Raw genomic sequence first — 18,852 nt, forward strand, 5'->3', positions numbered from 1 at the left:
GGGTTGTAAGGTCTTGGAGAGCAAAAGCACATTACATTTCTTTTTCTTTTTTCATATATACATAGCAGATGTTCAACAAAGATTAGTTGAATGAGTGATTATAAATGTATTTTAAAATTGATAAAATATCATAAATTACATTTATATAATGTAATTATCAAGCAAGGGGGAAAAGTACATATAGTCTAGGAAAAACGATGAGAACAAATATAAACACGTGTTTGTGTGTATACACACATACATGTATATAAAAGGTATATTTATGAACAAACTAAAATACTCTCAAATACTTATTAACCAAAACTACAGTGGGACTTAGGTACTCATTTGGCATAAGGAAATTTCTATACACAGAAGACCCAAACCAATTAACAAGACAACTTTCTCATCCATTTACATGGTATAATCACATGTTTTGTTGAAATGAATCTGATAACTTAAGAACCCACTAAGGGTGTTAGATATGCAAAAGACCTAGGTCTAAATTCTGGCCCTACTTGTTACCTGAGTGACCTTGGTCAAGTTAAGAATATCCTTCTCTATAATGGCATTGAATTAGTTGACTTCTAAGGTATCTTTCAGCTCCAAAGCTATTATCCTATAATTCAACTATGTTCATTATATACTAGGGGCACATGCTATAAATATCTAATTCCCTCAAAGGGCTTTACCAGGTGTTGGAAGAGAGAGGGGATAAACAATTCACTTACACACAAATTACTAAAGTCAGGGGGAAAGCGAATATAGTGTTATGAAGAACTGGAGGGAAAGATGATTTATGTTGAGATTTTATGACAACTAGTATGTAGGCATAAAGTCCCACTTCCATTACTATTTATGGACTTCGTTGTCCTGGGCTCTTATAAACAAAGACAGAAGGAAAGCACTATGGTGGACCCAGGAGTCAGAAAAGGCTCGAAGGATAAATCTGATCACATCCTTCAGAACCAACCAACTAAATGTGGAAAGATTGATCATCATAAGACTGCCATTAAGCAATTAATTGTTTGGCCAAAGAAAGTCATGAAGCCCATTTCTAAGACATGGAGAGTCTGCATCCATGGAAGAACTGCCTATACTAACAAAACCAAGCATCCAGAGAAAGTGGGGGAAAACCTCATAACTTTTGTAGGCAATAAGGATATAATTTGTTAATTATTGTTAGGACAAAAATAAGTAAGTAATATCATATCTAAACAATACAATTCTAGAAGTATTTAATTTCAGATGTGAGGTGAGTAAATAGTTTCCTCTAAAACGACATACTTAAAAACATTTCATGTGCCATATTATTAAACTAACCCACCTACAGAGTAGAGGACTCTAAATTACAACTGTATTAATTCAACAAAAATTACCATTTAATCTATACTTCAGTCTTCTTCCACTATAAAGAGGTGTTCCTTCTACTACCTTAGGAGAAAGAAAAAAAAATTATTAAAAGCATGCACAACAATCACCTAAAATCCAAGGTAATCATAATAACCCTCATCAAACCTGCCTCAAACCCACTTTTACAAAATCCTTCACTTTCTTTATGTCTTTATTTTTAACACTACTCCCCATCATCCCCCTCCCGCAAAGGCTTTTTTTTTAATAAGTTGGGTTTTTTTTTACCTCATCCCTTTTCTTCACCACTATATCCAACTAGTCCTATTGATTCTTACTCCAAAATGCCTTTCCCAATCATCTCCTATTTTCTTTCCCAATTACCTGACTACCTTTGTAGTCCTAGCCTTTGTTACTATAGACTACTGCAAGAGCCTCCCTAAATGATTTATTTCTGCCTCCAGTCTCTTCTACTCTGCACACCATTACCGGACTAATTTTCCCAAATTAGCACCACCTTCACCTTGTTACTTCCATACTCAAAAATCTTTAATGGCTCTCAAACTTACAGACAATAAAAAACAAACTTCTCTAATTGATATTCAAGTACACAGTAGACCCATTCTTTTCAACCAAAATTCAAATACTTCATCTCACCCATTAAGCCTTTCCAGATTACTCATAGTACAATGAAAAGAGCATTAAATTGGGGGGGAGGGGATAGGACCCAAATTCAAATCTTGCTCCACAATTTACTATTTACCCTAAATAAGTCACTTGACCTAAAAGGGTCTCATTTTCCTCACCTCTAAAATTATGAGTGTTATACAAAATGACCTGTAGGAACCCCTTCTTCCAGAACTGGATCTTCCAGTGGCTTCTACACGACTCCAGCTCTCACTTCTTATTCTCTTCTAAATACAGTCTAAGTCATTGTACAGAACTCTTATTGTGGTACTCATTATACTTATATGGCACTATTTTTATAGGAAGTCAAATGCATAGATTATCTCCTCAGGACCAGCTACTTTCTTTGTATACCACAGCCTACAATACTTAATTATACATACAGTAGGCATTCAATAAATACTACTTGAACAAATGAAACATTTTCCCAATTAAAGTCAAATGTTACTCCTGAGAATAGCTATTCCATTTCTTAATTCAAACTCCACTATTTCAGAACTCAATCTGACCTACCAGGCCTAATTTACCTTCTCAATCTATACCTATTTGCATGTTTTCTCTCCCATTAGACTGTGAGCTCCCTGAAAGCAGGGACTATATTACGCCGCTTTGTCTCCCCAGGACTTCACTTCAGCTTCACATGTAGTAGGCACTTAATAAATGCTAAAGCACTGACCAGATGACTGACTATAAAAAGGAACTGAGGAGGGTGGGGCGCACCAGGGGGGACACGCCAGAGGGGACGCAGCTGGGTGACTCAGTAGATTGAGAGCAAGGCCCAAAGAGAGGAGGTCCTGGGTTCAAATCTGATCTTAGACACTTCCTAGTTGTGTGATCCTGAGCAAGTCACTTGACCCCCACTGCCTAGCCCTTACCACTCTTTTACATTGGAACCAATACACAATATTTATTCTAAGATGGAAGGTAAGGGTTAAAAAAAAAAAAAGGAACAGGGGAATAAATGCAAACTTATTTAACCTACTTAAGAATCCCCAGCTTAGCAGTGTCTTCATGGTATTGTCAAATAAAATTTACCTACTCATTAAAATAGTCTGACAATTCTTTCCTGGTCTTTAGTCTGTGCTACCTGTGCTACCATACATAACATTAAAAGAAAACTTTTCTTAATAAATATACTGTAATCCCAACTAATATTTCCCCTCAGTTAAAGTGAATTAGTAATATTTTACTATATACTGTAATCTCACTGTCAAAATATTAAGAATCAATATCATACATTTTTGTTGTTACTTTCAGAAACTAAACTCCATGAAACAAATTCTAAGACAAACCTACTTTCTAATGTATACTGAATTTCAAAATAAATTGAGTGTTCTAGTGAGTCTCCAATTTATTTGCTAAGTGCTACTCTCTCTCCAATGATACTTCCCTCTATAATAAAACTAAACCTAATCTTCTAAGTTTATATATAGGCAGCTGGCAAACTTGGAAGCCCAAGAATAAGACCTTTAAATCACTTGTTTTAGTAAGCATTCTCACATTGCATATATATTTAATTCCAAATACTATTAAATGTTCAACAATCTCAACAATTATCAGAAGAAGGGAAAGTGGAAATTGATAGCCTCTATGACAAAATATGATGTCCAAAGTCTACTGAAGTTCCTTAAACTATCTCCATTTTTTTAACCCTTACCTTCTGTCTTAGATTCAACATTGATTCTAAGGCAGAAGAGTGATAAAGGCTAGGCAATGGGGGTTAAGTGACTTGCCCAGGGTCACCCAGCTAGGAAGTATCTGAGGCCAGATCTGAACCTAGAACCCCATCTATAAGCCTGGCTCTCCATCCACTGAGCCACCCAGCTGCACCCAACTATCTCCATTTTTAATACAATCTTAATCTGAAACATGAGGTAATACAAGTGAAAGGAATTTTATTTTGTATCCAACTTCCCTATCATTCAGCTTAAATTCATATTAAAAGTTATGTAAGAAACTTAAGTAGAACAGCTTAAGTCTGAAGTGTTATATAACAATGCAAAGAAGAGACTTTAAAACATAAAGCATTGAAGGGTTGCGTTTTTTGAGCACCTACTATGTGCAAAGCAAGGAACATAGGCTCTATGGAGAATACAAAAAATTAAATATGTAGATTTTTTAAAATCCAGGATCATTGAATTTATATTTTACATGGGCAAAAATGAAAAACATCTTATACCATCATGCATAACAAATAAAAACTTACCTTTCCAATTGGCAGTAGATGGAAGAGGGCTTGAAGAAAAAACCAAAGCAGACAAACTCCAAATACTCTGGTTTCCCATAAACTAGCCAAAGATGGCAATGGAGGAGGAAGATTCACAAAACTGGGATCTTTCTGTTTACACATCAACAATAACATAAAAAGCATAACCGGCAGACCAATCATAATGGAAAAAGCTCCTGTAAAACAATTAGTATTTGAGAATTAAATTGTGATTAACAAAGACCTATATGTATAAAATTATTTATAGCAGTTCTTTTTGTGGTGGCAAAGAACTGGAAATTAAGGGAGTATCTATCAACTGAGATTGGCTGGACAAATAATGGCATGTTAACACTCCTGTGCTGTAAGAAATGACATGAAGGGAACAGTTTCAAGAAAAAATGAAGACTTCTATGAACTAATAGAGAGAGAAAATGACAAAAACTAGGGGAAAACAGTTTATTAAAGAAATTTTGTTTAGACAATTTTGAGAGACTTAGGAATATTGGTCAACACAATAAACAATCAAATTTCCAGAGCACTTACTATGAACTATGCAACCTACTTCTTGATAAAGATGGTTTCAGAAAGCAGACTAGGAAAAAAATATATACATAGATACACACAAACAGAAATGGATAGTTAGAGAATTCATTTTGTCTATACATGTTTGAAACAGGGTTTTGTTTTTCCTTTCTCCAACTGGGGGTGGGGGTGGGGAAGGAGAGAAAGCAGGCATGAAAATAACAAATAATTACTTTAATAACTAATCATGATTTTAAAGATGTCTTGATGATATGGATATGTTTTGGATTTTGTTTTTCTTTCTTTCAGTGGAACAGAGTAGGAAGGAGAGACAGATAGGGAAAAGGAAGTCTAGCAATTGAATTATCAAAATAAAAAAAGAAAAAAGGTTATTAAAAGCATTTTTTAATTCATAGAAGAAAACAAGATCAATAGGAAACAGACAAGAAAAGCGAGTCCTGAATAATTTTATTAAAGAATAAGATTTTTAACCCTAAAATCAAAATAATTAAATTTTAGAGAATTCTTTATTGTTCAATCAACAAATTCATTATCAACTCACAAAATGCCATCATTTCTACCTATATTTTAAAATACTTTATATTGTTTCTTTTCTCTCATTTTATCCTCACAAAAACCTTCTAAAGTAAATATATTATCACCCTCTGATTTTACAATCACAGATACCATCTACCACTTCTTCCTCTAAAATCGCAACTTTGGGTATTTCAATAAAGCCAGTTTGTCTACTTAACTCAAGTAAGTTTCTTTCCCACTCCCACACTCCTAATCTATGCTTCACAACAATATCAGATTTATCATTAGACAATGATTTGCACACATTAGCTTTCTTGCTCAAAAACTTCACTAACCTCAATGCCTGCAGTCATAATCCGAACCTCATTTATTTAACCACTCCCTGAAATCTGGGTCCTATCTATCTTCTCCAATCTTTTATCCTACTCTCCCTAAATAAGAACCCTTCTTTCTAGCCAAAAACTCACAGTTCCAGCTGCTACAATATTTCTCAAATCATTTTTCCCTTAGGGAAATACCTTCCTGCTCATTCCATTTAGATAAGCTCTGCCTTTCTTTTATTTGCATTTACAAAAGAGAAAGAAGGAAGTCAATCATGTATCATAAATGAGACATCGAAAATGGACAACCCAAATGATACAATGCTATCACAAAGAAATTTTACATCCCCAATTGACACATAGTCAAAAGATAGGAACAAGCAATTTTCAGGCAAAGAAATCAATCATCAATAATCATATAAAAAATGTTATCAATCACTCTTGATTAGAGAAATGCAAATTAAAACAACACCGTGGTACCATCTCACCTCTATCAGATTGGTCAATATGGCAGTAAAGGAAAGTAGTAAATGATAGAGGCAATGTGGCAAAATTAGGACACTAATGCATTATTGGTGGAGTTGTGAACTGATCCAACCATTCTGGAAAGCAACTTGGAACTATACCCAAAGGGCTATAAAAACTGTGCATACACGCTGATCCAGTAATGCCACTACTGGGTCTATATCCCAAAGATAAAAAAGGGGAAAGGATCTACTTGCACAAAAATATTTATAACTGCTATTTTTGTGGTGACAAGGAATTGGAAATTAGAAATTGTAGAAAGATATCCAACAATTGGGGAATGGCTGAACAAACTGGGGTACATGTTGGTAATGGATCATTATTGTGCCATAATAAATGATAAGCAAGATAATTTCAGAAAAAGCTGGAAAGATCTGCAGGAACTGATAGAGAGTGAAACAAGCACAACTGGGAGAACACTGTACACAATAATAGCAATATTGGACAATGATGATCTCTGAAAATTTGGCTACTCTCAGAAATGCAATGATTTGGGACAAGCCACTGTTGGAGTTGTCTTTCACATCAGTGTATTTTTTGTTCTATTTTGGGTTTGGGGTTATGTATGAATTTGCTCTTACAACAATGACCAATATGAAAGTGTTTTGTGTGAAAAAAAAAATCTTACACTATGAAGTAACAAAATATATATCCTAATTTTATGGCTTTCCTAGCCTTCAGTTATTGCATCATATTTCTTATAAGATTGCATTTTTATGGTACTTTAAGGTTTACAGAGGTGGATAGAACAAGCATTCTTCTTCCCATTTAGCATTTGATGAAACTAAGGCACAGATAGTTTATGATTTAACTACAACTAGTGGGTAGCTAAGTGGCACAGTGAGTGCCACTTCAGGAAGATTCATCTTCATGAATTCAAATCCAGCCTCTGATACTTACTACCTGTGTGACCTTAGGCAAGGCCTTGGCAAACAACTTTGCCAAGAAAACCCAAAAAGAAAAGTCAAGAAGAGTTGAACACAACTGAAATAAGTGAAAACAAATTAAGTATCAGGGCAAGATCTTTTGACTCCAGATCCAAAGCTCTTAACAAACTATCTCCTCTTAATACAACAACCACATTACTAATCCATGGGTCATATTTCTAAAAGTTCAGCCATTTAATTGGGAAAGTAAAATATTTTAAACATAAAAGTTTAGGAACTTGTAAATATAAATACAGTACAAAGTAGTGGTACAGCACCATAGAACAGATTATCTCTAAAAATATTTTGAGAAAAAAAATTTTAATTAATAAATTATTTTAATACAATTTAGCAAACACTACATGTTATAATACTGGATCAGAGAATATAAGTCCAAATCCTAACTGTAATTTAATACCTGTGAGTCACTAGACAAATTATATAACATTTCTGGGCTTCCATTTCCTCCCCTGAAAATAAACAACTGGACTGGATAGTTTTTAAGCTCTCTTATAGCTAGGATCTGCTATATTTCCGAAGCATTTATTTGGCACTTATATATGTTACTTTTTTAATACCTACTGTCTTCACAACTAAATAGTAAATCACTTAAGGCTTGGACTAAATCATATTTTTCATATCCTCAGTGAGTAAGCACACAGAAGATACTTAAATATTTGCTCTTTAAATGTGGCATATCAGAATTTTATTGTATTATAATTTTTACCAATCAATTGTTATATAATGCCACTGGACTTATCTTATACTGTTTTTACACTACTACTGTGAAATAGGCATACTTTTAGTTGTAACTTATACCATTACAATAAATACTAGGAAATTTAGGATTGATTCATTCCATAAATTTATTGAGCATTCACTAGGGGTGAGGCACTATGTTAGCTTCAATGAGGAATACAAAGATGAATAATAAAGTTAAAAGATTATGGATTTGGACCTGGAAAGAGACCTTAGATTCTACATGATGTAAATTCCTTTTTTTAGAAATAAGGAGTCAGAAAAAGGGCTTTCGAGTCACACAGATAGAAAGTGGCAGAATCTATATTGATAACCAGGTTCTCTGACTCCAAACTGAACATTTTCCAAAGCAACAACTATCTCTTTTTTTCTTAAACCCTTACCTTCTGTCTTAGAATCAATAATATGTATTGCTTCCAAGGCAGAAAAGCAGTACGGTCTAGGACTGCATGGGGGTTTTGATTTGCTTGTGATCACATGGCTAGAAAGTGTCTGAGTTCACATTTGAACCCAGGACCACCTGTCTCCAGGTCTGGATCTCTATCCACTGAGTCACCTAGCTACCCCCAACCATCTCTCTTCAAGCCCTCGAGGACAACAGGGAATTACTTTTTAAACAACATCTTCTAAACAATAAGAGAAGACCTTTTGTCATAAGATCTAAAAATAAGTTACCAGAAAGAAACTGAAGGAATTCAGATCACTCTCTGGAAGCGTGGCAACTGGTTTCAGAAAGGTACTACAGGAGGTATAACTTGAAGGATGGGGAGAATTTCAATATGCAAGTGAAAGAAAAAGTTGGGCAGCCATTTCTGACAGAAAAAATGGATGAGAAAAAAAGTCTGAACATAAAAAAGTTCTTTTGGGAGATGAGTGAACAGTGTTTAGCTAGAGGAACACAAGATACGTAAGGATTAGTGGAAGACATAACAAGAATTTGATGAATTGGAAGGAAGGCAGGAGCCAGAGGATGGAAGAACTTGACTTTGACTTTATCTAGGAGGTACAGAAAGCAACTCAAAGTTTCTGAGGATGGAAGTAAAAATCATAGCTATGGAAAAAAAAGTTACTCCAACAGCAATGTATAGGATGAATTAGGGCAATACCACAACTTTTAAAAATTTATTCAACAATGTATTAACTTTATACAATGTTTTATACAATATCCACCCAGAAATTCATCATGTAACAAACGATGTTCCCATCGACTGTTTAAATGACAAATGTATCCCATAATGAGGATTCAGGTAGCTCTCTTTTATATATGTTTCCCATTTCTAGTTCATCCCCAAATATTCACATTACCTTCTGCCTCTATTATAGTGAAGCAGTCTGAGTTTAGGTACTAGAGGCTGCTAATTCTACTAACAGAGACTTCTCATTTCTAGAGTCAGAAAGACAGTTCTGATAATTTGGTCAATTCTGTATAGTCTGGAAAGCATATAGTCATTACAGTAATGAGCACTAGGATATCTAAGCAAAAACAGATTGTAAATTTTCCTCAAATTTACACCAAATGATACAATGAAAGTATTTAATGGTTTGCATTAAAAAGTTGCATGCCCAACTTATGCATGCTTCAGTTAAAGGAAGTAGGCAGTAAATTGTTCACTAAAGAATTACTGCAATAAGCTGAAAACTTCCTGTTTAACTTGTTTCTCTCTATATAATGGTAATTATAGAGCCAATTCCAAACTTTTGAAATATTTTATTATTCCTTCCAAGTCATCTATCAGGGACAGATATTGGAGGGAACCCAGTGACATCACTATTTTTTTGTCTCCAAATCTGGATTCTCCTATAACCCAGTCCAAAGATAAAAGATTATATAATTTTAAATTTCAATACTTGTATTTCAAGTAACAATTACCCAGAATGGTAACCCATAATGGAATCCTTTGGATATAGAAACACTATTTTAAAAAATACTCAACTTCTTCAAATCATAAAGTCTAGAATTTAAGACTTAACTAAAATGACGTCATAGTCCCTTTCAGGGTTAAGGTTGTGATTTCTTCAACAATTAAATAAGTAATTTCTAATATACATACCAATCCCTCCTCCAAACTCTAATTCCTCTGGTTCTGTAGATGTCATGTCAAAAGTTCTTATTGATTTTGGTTCTTTTGCAACATTTCTCTCTTCTCTAGAAATAATTTCTTCAAATTTGATCTCTTCTTTTCTTGGGCGAAGGCTATACTGTGTGACCAGATAGCTGCTTTCTTGTGACAAATAAGATTTGTCCTAATTTATAAAAGATATTAATCATCATTAGATTTAACACTAGTGTTAGACATATCTCTCCCCAAGTTAAAATTTCAGTATCTCTTAATGATAATTAAATTAATAATAAACATTACAATTTAAGAAGTTAGACATCAATTTGTGAGAAAACATTAGGGTGTGTATGTAGTTTGTTTTCCTCAAAAAGCTACTGTATCAAAAAAAGGACTGCTTAAAAAAAGCAACAACCATTAATTTCAATACCTGAATGTTTCTGTAAGAGATGTCATTCCTTTCTATCCGGTCAGGTTCACCATTGTATCTGTTAATGCTGTTTCCACTTTGCTTCTAATTTGAAAAATGATATAAATTATAATAACCTTTAAGAACTTAGAAAATGTTATAATAATTTTCAGGCAATAACCATAGGCTAACAATATATGTGACCTAACAATACATGTAACATGTTTCCTTTAACAGTTTTATAATAACCAGAAAAACTAACCAATTGATGTGGAAAAGAAGAAAAAGAGGAAATAGCTGTCCCACAGAAATTTACAATTAACAATAATAAACTTTGATGAAGAAAGAAATGATGGTTAAGAATTTCTGCTACTAAGAGAAACAATGCCAATTTTATGCAATAAAAATTGACAACTTAAAATACAGAACTTAAAGTAATTTCATTTTTTATCTGTTTGAGTGAAATTTGCTAATTGAATTCCATTTCTTTGCAAAGCAGTATTATTCTATGTTCTGCTTCCCTCTTTCCATCTCTCCTCCCAAAGACAAAAACATTTTTCTAATACTAGACTGAGTAATGGATATGATGCTATGCATTACCAAAGACACCAAAGACAATGAAAAAACATGAAGATGAAGCAGTAAGATAAAGTCAAATCATAGAATACTGATAAGTAGTAGAAAAGAACCAATATGTCCCTTAGAATGTTAATAGAGTACAACATAAATACGTCAAGCTCCAGATCAAGTTATAGGTCTATCCTATTTTAAACTACTTTTTATGCTATGAATGTAAGCCATATTTCTCTACTAGTCTCATTTATAAACTGCACTCACTATCTAGTAAGACAGTAATCAACCATTAGTCCTAAAACAGTTGCCCACATATAGTGAAACTACGTTCATGAAAACTTTGATCAGAAGACCAAAGCCATGACCATCATAATAGAAAACCCAAAAGAATCACTAGAATAGTAACATTCAGACCATGATTAATGAGCTTCAGATGATTCTTTCACAGGAAACCAGAAGCTCTTCAAAACTTCTAACTTCCAAAAATTGTTAAGTCATTCAGTGCCAAAACACAAAACAGAGATTAAGTTTAGAATAGGGAGTGGTGGAAGGAAGAAGCAGAATCTTCTTAAATAGACCCTTTTTTTCTCTCAGAGAGGGGGGAAAAAAGGCTATTAAGAGAAATGATCCTTTAAAAAGGTAATGCTAACTCTATATTCAATTATGCATTATGCAAAAAGTATTGCTGGGCATAGTGATATTTTGTTATGCACACACTTGGGAAATAATCATTATACAAAGAATCCTGATGGACTGATATGACTAAAGTTGTTAAAATATTCATGTATAGAAGGCAATTTAAATACAAATAGTTGCATTAAGCATATTTCATTGATTACCTTCATATTCAATGTTTTATTAACATATTTAATTGAAAATAGTACCTTAGATAACATCACTTTTAAATACTGAGGTTGATGGTTTAGAATGGGGCTAAAATTTGTTCCATTTAACATCAACACTCATCACAGAAGCTAGATTATAGAATTTTAGAGTTAAAAGAGACTTTAGAGATCACCTATTTTGATCTCATTTTACAGATGAGGAGGAAAAAAAGCCAGAAATGATTTGTCCATAGTTTCACCCAAGTCTCTGCATTCCTATTTCACAGGCATTATGGTTCACACAAATTTGTACATGAATTAAAATAAGCTTATAGTCAGTAGAAATTCAATCCAATGAGTCAGCTTTGTTTCCATTTGTTCTGGAATAGTATAATCTATTTTTAAATTATGACAAAACTGTAAAACTAAAAACACCTATATGTACCTTGCAATGTAAAACCATCCTTTTTTAAATAAAGCAAAGAAATCTTATTCTCTAGCATCATGTTTTAAATCTTTGTATACAATTTATTACTTTGTGGTAAGAAAAACACAATTTTGTGCAACCATAAATAAGATTAGAATTCTTTAAAGGCAGCAGTGTAATGGTAGTACACTAGCTTCAGAATCAGGAAGACCTAGGTTCAGATCCAAATCTGACATGTACTAGTTGTATAAGTTTGGACAAGTCAACCTCTAAACAGTTTGAGAAAATCTCCAAAAATGCCAAGTCAAAGGAAATTACTTCATCTAGTGTTCTCTACACTAATGAAATTATAAGTCCACATCAAAAACAAAAAATAATATGAAAAAATACATGTATAATATCTTCAGAAAGGAAAATACTATAACATGTTAAAAGTTTTGATGGAGACTTGCATGGCTAAAATTTACTATGTGAATATTTATATGTATAAGTATTATCAAGGTTGATCTTAAAGTCTTCACAAGAAAAGTCTCTATACCAATGGAGACAAGTTGATTTCCAAAATTTCTTTCTTGTCTTTAATCTCTGCATGCTGGGAAGCAGAACGACGTATGCTTTTGGGCGGACGGCCAGGAGAGCGAGATCGAGAACGAGATCGACTCCCACGGCGTCTGGAAGGAGAACTGGAAGAAGAGCCACTTTTCCTTTGCCTGAATGATGTTAAAGGCTAAAAGAAATTGGGGAAGAAAGTAAGGGAAAGAGAAATCCAATTAAGTTATACAAATGTACAATGTACAAATATAAATCTACAAAATATATATAGATCTGTTTAAAAGGGAAAAAATAGTTTCACTCACAAACATATCCTCAAAAAGTAACTATTACTATTAAATATTTAAAATATTTAAGTCATTACCCTTTAAACTTAGCATTAGGCTGTTTAAGACTTAGGAAAAAAGTAAATCAATCAAAATCCCCTGTCCACAGGGCCAAATATAGGCACACACTAATAACATAAGTTCAATCCATTCTTTGAAGTACCCTCCCACTCACACTTCAAGATAACTGCTTTTTTTTTTTTGCCCACATAACTTAATTAACCCTTAGATGAACTTTTTCAGTAAGACTATATGCAAATTGTAATTAAGATCATTAGAGATTTAAAGTATTTGATAAAAGACACTAATACCATTAAGAATTTGGCCAACTCAAATAACCCAATGAAAACTGTTTTGCTCACAACTGATGTACACTAAACATATTAGTAAAGCTTGAAAGCAAATGGAAAATGTTTCATTGCTTAATTGAAGTTTCATAACTTACTTTTAAAAGACAAATCTTAACTATAAAATGCATTTTCAAACCTAACACATCAAAAACACAGCTAGAACTGTTGGCCTTCATTCAAATAAGGAAGAACAACTGAGAAACATGAGTTTCCATATAAGATGGGGAGAAATTAGACTAGTTTAAATAAGAAGAATCTCAGAAGACAAGTTTCTCAGGCTATAAATTTTTATTAAAGCAAAGGATAACTATAACCTATTCTACTTTTGGTTCTCTAGTTTTAACCTCTGGTGCAATGGCTCCTTACTACCTCTGTCATCAAATTTAAAATTCTCTAACTTTTAAAGCCCCTTATAAGCTGGCCCCTTCCTATCTTTCAGTCCTTTTATGTCTTAATCAGCCCCACATAATCTGTTAGCCAGTAACACTGGCCTCCTTGCTGTTGCTTGAACATGACACTCTCTGATTGGATTGCCCCATGCCTCATTTCTGCCTCCAGGCTGCCTTGTCTTAATTTCATTTCTGAATCAAAGCCCCACCACCTTCAAAAAGCCTTTTCCAGTACTCTTTTGTTTTAGTGCTTCCCCTCTGAATTTATCTCCAATTTATCCTGCATGTATCTAGCTTGTACATAGTTGTTAACACATAGTCTCCCACATTAACTGTCCTGTAAAGCACCTGGAGGGATTTGGAGGGAGGAGGGTAAGAACCACCTTGGGGACGTTCTCACTTTTTTATGTATCCCTCAACATTTAGCACAGGGCCTCGCACGTAATTTTAATACTAGACTTAATTTTTACTTGGGAAGTAGGAGTATGAAATTGGTGTCATCTTTTATAACCAGTTGTGAAAACACAATAAGGCTTTGTAAGTCTTGATTACAGTATCTTAAAAAGCCAATAGAGGATGACATTATCCCACTAAGCATACTTCTTAACCTTGCAACTCTTTTTCAGTGGGCATCTTTGATGCTTTTATTAACTGGAAGTACATAATTATATTTTACTGAATAATATTTTGTATTTCTTTTTATAAATAAAATAGTAATAAAAAAGGAATGATTTCTTTTTCTTGCCCCCCCAAATTTTACATTTTTAGTTTGTGTAGTCAGAGACTGACTAGTTTCTGTGGATCACTGGCTCCAAACTCCCTCACCTTTATCTAAGAGTCTCAAAGGGTGGGAAATAGAAGTTATAATAGAACATTTTCCTAATAAGCTAAATAAGATACCCAATAATATTTATCACTATTTCTTAAATATATCTTGGTACAAGAATACACCCTTACCTTTATATCACTCTCTTTCAATTCAAGTTCAGTTCCATCTTTGTATTTCACAGTGTAAAGATGGGATTTGCTATCTTGGCTAAGTACTTCCACTTCATAATAAAGTGAACTTCCAGGCCAACGTCCTCTTACTATATCACCATCAGCAAATTTTCTGCTTGGCATTTTCCAAAGTTAATCTGAAAAAAATTTTTAACAATAATAAATACATGCAAAACTGAAATATCTCCCTCTCCTACTATTACTCCATGTCCTCCATGTCCAAAATGCTGCCTCCTGTGCCTCTCTCTTCTATGTTTCCCTGGCTTCCTTCAAGAATCAGCTAAAATCTGCCTTCTAGCTAATAATTCTTTCCTTTCAGATCCCCTTCACCTATTCTGCATATACCTGGTATGCACCTAGTTGTTTCAAATATATCTCCACTAGAATGTCAATTCCTTGAATGCTGGGAGAGGGTTAGGTTTATTTTTGTTTTTCTTTGTATCCCCAGTACTTAGCAAAGTGCCTGGCATACTAGTAGGCCCTTAATAAGTGCTTAATGACAGATTATTGCACACAATAATAGCAATATTGTAACAATGATCAACCATGAAAGACTTAGCTACTCTGATCAAGACAATGAATGATCCAAGGTAACTCTGAAGGACCCATTATGAAAAATGCTATCCACCCCCAGAGAGAAAACTGATTAACTCTGAGTATAAACTAAATATTTTTCACTTTCTTTACTTTTCTTGGTATTTTTTTCAACATGAATAATATAAAAATACATTTTGCATGATTTCATTTTTATAATTGATATATTGTTTGAACTATGGCACAATCAAATATAATGGGCTTCTCTACTGGCAGCAATGTAATGATCCAGGACAATTCTGAGGAACTTATGAGAAAGAACACCATACACATCCAGAGAAAGAACTGAAGGATGGAAACACAGAAGAAAAACATGTCCTTGATCACATGGTTTGATGGGGATATGATCGGGATTGTAGACTCTAAATGATCAACCTAATGCAAATATTAATAATATGGAAATAGGTCTTGATCAGTGATACATGTAAAACCCAGCTGAATTGCTCATTGGCTCCGGGAGGGGGAAGGGAAGAGAGGGAAAGAATATGAATCATGTAACCATAGAAAACTATTCCAAATTAAATAAATTTTTTTTAATTAGGGGTATATTATTTGACTTCTCAATGGGTGGGGAAGGACAGAGAGAATTTGGAACTCAATTTTTTTTTTTATAATTTTTAAAAGAATTTTAAAATGAGATACATAGTACCAGTGCAATAAAAATATTTCTTAACTAACTAGCAGATAATATGTAACATTCTGAAGTGTTCTATATGTTATTAATTCAACCTATTCTAAAGTATTAGAATTAAATATGGCAGACCTTAGAAATCACTTCTTTCAGCTACCTCATTTTACATGTAAGAAAACCAAAGCTCAAAAGGTCACAAAAGCTACATTAAAGATAAACTTCCCTCCCTTAATTGCAGAGATGGGGAAGAGGGAAATGGAGAGGACAGATGTTTTAGAATACTGCAAATGCTGTCAAGAGGCAGAAGTGTGAGTTGGTTTTACTGAACTCTTTATTTTTTGTTTTTCTTAATCTCTTCCAAATGAAGGCCTATTGAGTAAAAGGGATAAACATACTCTCAGAAATGAAAGTGAAAAAAAAATGAATGTGAGATATAAAATATATAAATATAGCAATGATAAAGAAAATCAAGTGCCAAGTTAATTTAGCAGTATGTTTGGTCTAGGGCACACTAAAATTTATTATTATAGACACAATTAACTAAGTCACAGAAGGACATGTGTTGATGAATTCTTTCCACTTACAGGTTACAAAATCCACCACTAGGGGGGAAATGTCGCTCCAAATCTATAAACACATGCCAATTTTGTTAGGGTTGGGGTAAGATTTTCAATCCTTATTTGTAGTCCTATGAAGTGAGACAGGATCCAAATCATAACAATAACTCCATCTTTGCTTATTATAATCCATGTGCTCTTTGCTTATCAGGTACTTTTCTCTGCTAGATCCTCTTCTGCTTCCAATCTACATCATAACAAAAACTTCTTTTATCTCCTACAAACATTGGGCTCAAAATTCATCTGCTACTCTTCTGGTCTATAAACTTAAATACTTTGTATATTCATACATCTGACTCTGTTACCTATTGATGACCTTTTGAATACCCTAATTTAGTAGTTCCTCAATCTACTCAATTTCCATAACCCACTTCTCCACTCTGCCATAAGCAACACAGATGATTCTTGATCTTTCCATTGCCCATAAATATTCCATGTCTATGTTCACAAACTTCAATTTTTTATCTGATCATAATCATAACAATCTCCTTTGTACTTTACTTTACAACCCCTAATCCTAACGCCAAAAGTATTCTTTGTTTTACCCTGACCATCAGTCCTATGATGGCTATAGTCACCTTCTTTCTTTATCCTGACTCCTTGTTAAAACTGTTCAAGGGGGCATCTGGGAAGCTGGGGAGCTCAGTGGATTGAGTCAGGCCGAGAGATGGGAGGTCCTGGGTTCAAATCTGGTATCAAACACTTCCCAGCTGTGTGACCCTGAGCAAGTCACTTAACCCCCATTGCCTAGCCCTTACCACTCTTCTGCCTTGGAAGGTAAGGGTTTAATTTAAAAAAAAAAAAAACTGTTCAACTATCCACCATTTTCTACACTCAAAACCCTTAAACCTTCATGACCAATCACCTTGCCAAATCCCAACTCTATATTATCACGACCATCTGCCTCCTTCACTTTTAGTCAAACAGCTGAACAAAGCTGGAGAAAATTAAAAAAAAATCATGCTGAGTCAATGACAAATTTATGTTTTCTAATCTCAAATGGGCCCTCACCACATCCAGGCAATTGTTCTACTCCTCCCTAATCCATTTGATGTTCCCAACCTTCTCCTCTCTCAAAAGTCCCCTACAAAACTTTCTCTTCCTTCTACCTTCTCTGCTGAGTCCAGCACCAAACTCCTTCTCCTCCCATCTCCTTTATCTCCATTCACTGAGAAACCTTCCTCTACTCTCCTACTTAACATCTGTCTCATATGAAGTAGTTCTTCTGATCAAAGCCAATCCATCTACATGCACCTTCAATTCTAATACCCGCCCCATCCCCTATAGATTGTTCCCATCATTTTTCCCACTCTCTAATCCCCAATCTTTATTTGCCTATAAATCTGCCTATAAATCACTACACCTTTCTCATCTTTAAAAACAAACCAAAAAACCTTGCTCTATCTACCCCATGCCCAGAGAGCTACTACTGCCCTATATCCTCTCCTCCCCTTCTTGGCCAAATTCCTTGAAAAAATAATCTATATTGGGCCTCTGCATTTCCTTTTCTCATTCTCTTCTAAAACCTCTGAAATCTGGTTTCCCACTTCATCATTCAATTGAAGCTGTTCTCTCCAAAGTTACCAATGAAGTCTTAGTTGGCAAATCTAATGACCTTTTATCAGTCTTCAACATTCTTGACCACCTCTGCAACATCTGACTGGTTTTCCTTTTACCTATATGACTACTCTTTCTCAGTCTCCTTTCCTACACCTCCATCCAGGTCATACTTACTAACCCTAGATTTCCAAAAAGGAGGAAGTAAAGGAGGAAGGGAAGCATTTAACTGCCTTGCTGCCTCTAGGTGCACAAGTAATCTCCAACAGATTGCCTTTTCTATCAAGCCTACTCTCACTAATCTTCATTGCCTATTAGAAGCTTCCCTGCTTTCTACAAACATGCCCATGTCTCCCTGATCTCCCAAAACTCTCACTCGATCTGTCCATTCTTCCAGGTAGGGTCTGTCCTTGGCTCTCTTCTATTTTACCTCTATACTACATTACTTGGTAATTTCATCAACTCCCATGGATTCAACTATCATTTCTATGCAAAAAAAAAAAATCACAGCCCTAGCCTCTCGAGTTCTAATCCCATATCAACTGTTTACAGGACATTTCAAACTGGAGGTCCCAAAGGCATTTCAAACTCAACATAGTACAAAACAGAACTCATAATTCTCTCAGCAAAACCTTACTTCTGAATTTCATTAGTGTTGAAAGATCCACCTCTTCATTCAGGCTTACAATCTCTGTATCCTCCCTTCCTTACTCCCATGTCCAATTCATTGGTA

The 18,852-nt window shown here is 34.3% G+C and overlaps 1 protein-coding gene across 3 annotated transcripts in view; it reads right to left on the reverse strand.

Annotated features, from left to right (window-relative positions):
* LBR (lamin B receptor) overlaps nucleotides 1-18,852 on the reverse strand; it is a 38,724-nt gene that overhangs the window by 12,910 nt on the left and 6,962 nt on the right. For all 3 annotated transcript variants that reach the window (XM_007481481.3, XM_016430200.2, XM_056816001.1), the window contains exons 2-7: nucleotides 14,679-14,857; nucleotides 12,643-12,831; nucleotides 10,302-10,385; nucleotides 9,866-10,058; nucleotides 4,223-4,419; nucleotides 1,359-1,413 (exon numbers count right to left, since the gene is read on the reverse strand). In XM_007481481.3, the coding sequence (XP_007481543.1) occupies nucleotides 1,359-1,413; nucleotides 4,223-4,419; nucleotides 9,866-10,058; nucleotides 10,302-10,385; nucleotides 12,643-12,831; nucleotides 14,679-14,843 (883 nt within the window). In that variant the 5' untranslated portion in view covers nucleotides 14,844-14,857. The remainder of the gene's footprint in view (nucleotides 1-1,358; nucleotides 1,414-4,222; nucleotides 4,420-9,865; nucleotides 10,059-10,301; nucleotides 10,386-12,642; nucleotides 12,832-14,678; nucleotides 14,858-18,852) is intronic.

The sequence above is a fragment of the Monodelphis domestica genome, chromosome 2 (assembly GCF_027887165.1).
Source record: "Monodelphis domestica isolate mMonDom1 chromosome 2, mMonDom1.pri, whole genome shotgun sequence".
In the NCBI taxonomy this organism is placed as follows: Eukaryota; Metazoa; Chordata; class Mammalia; order Didelphimorphia; family Didelphidae; genus Monodelphis; species Monodelphis domestica.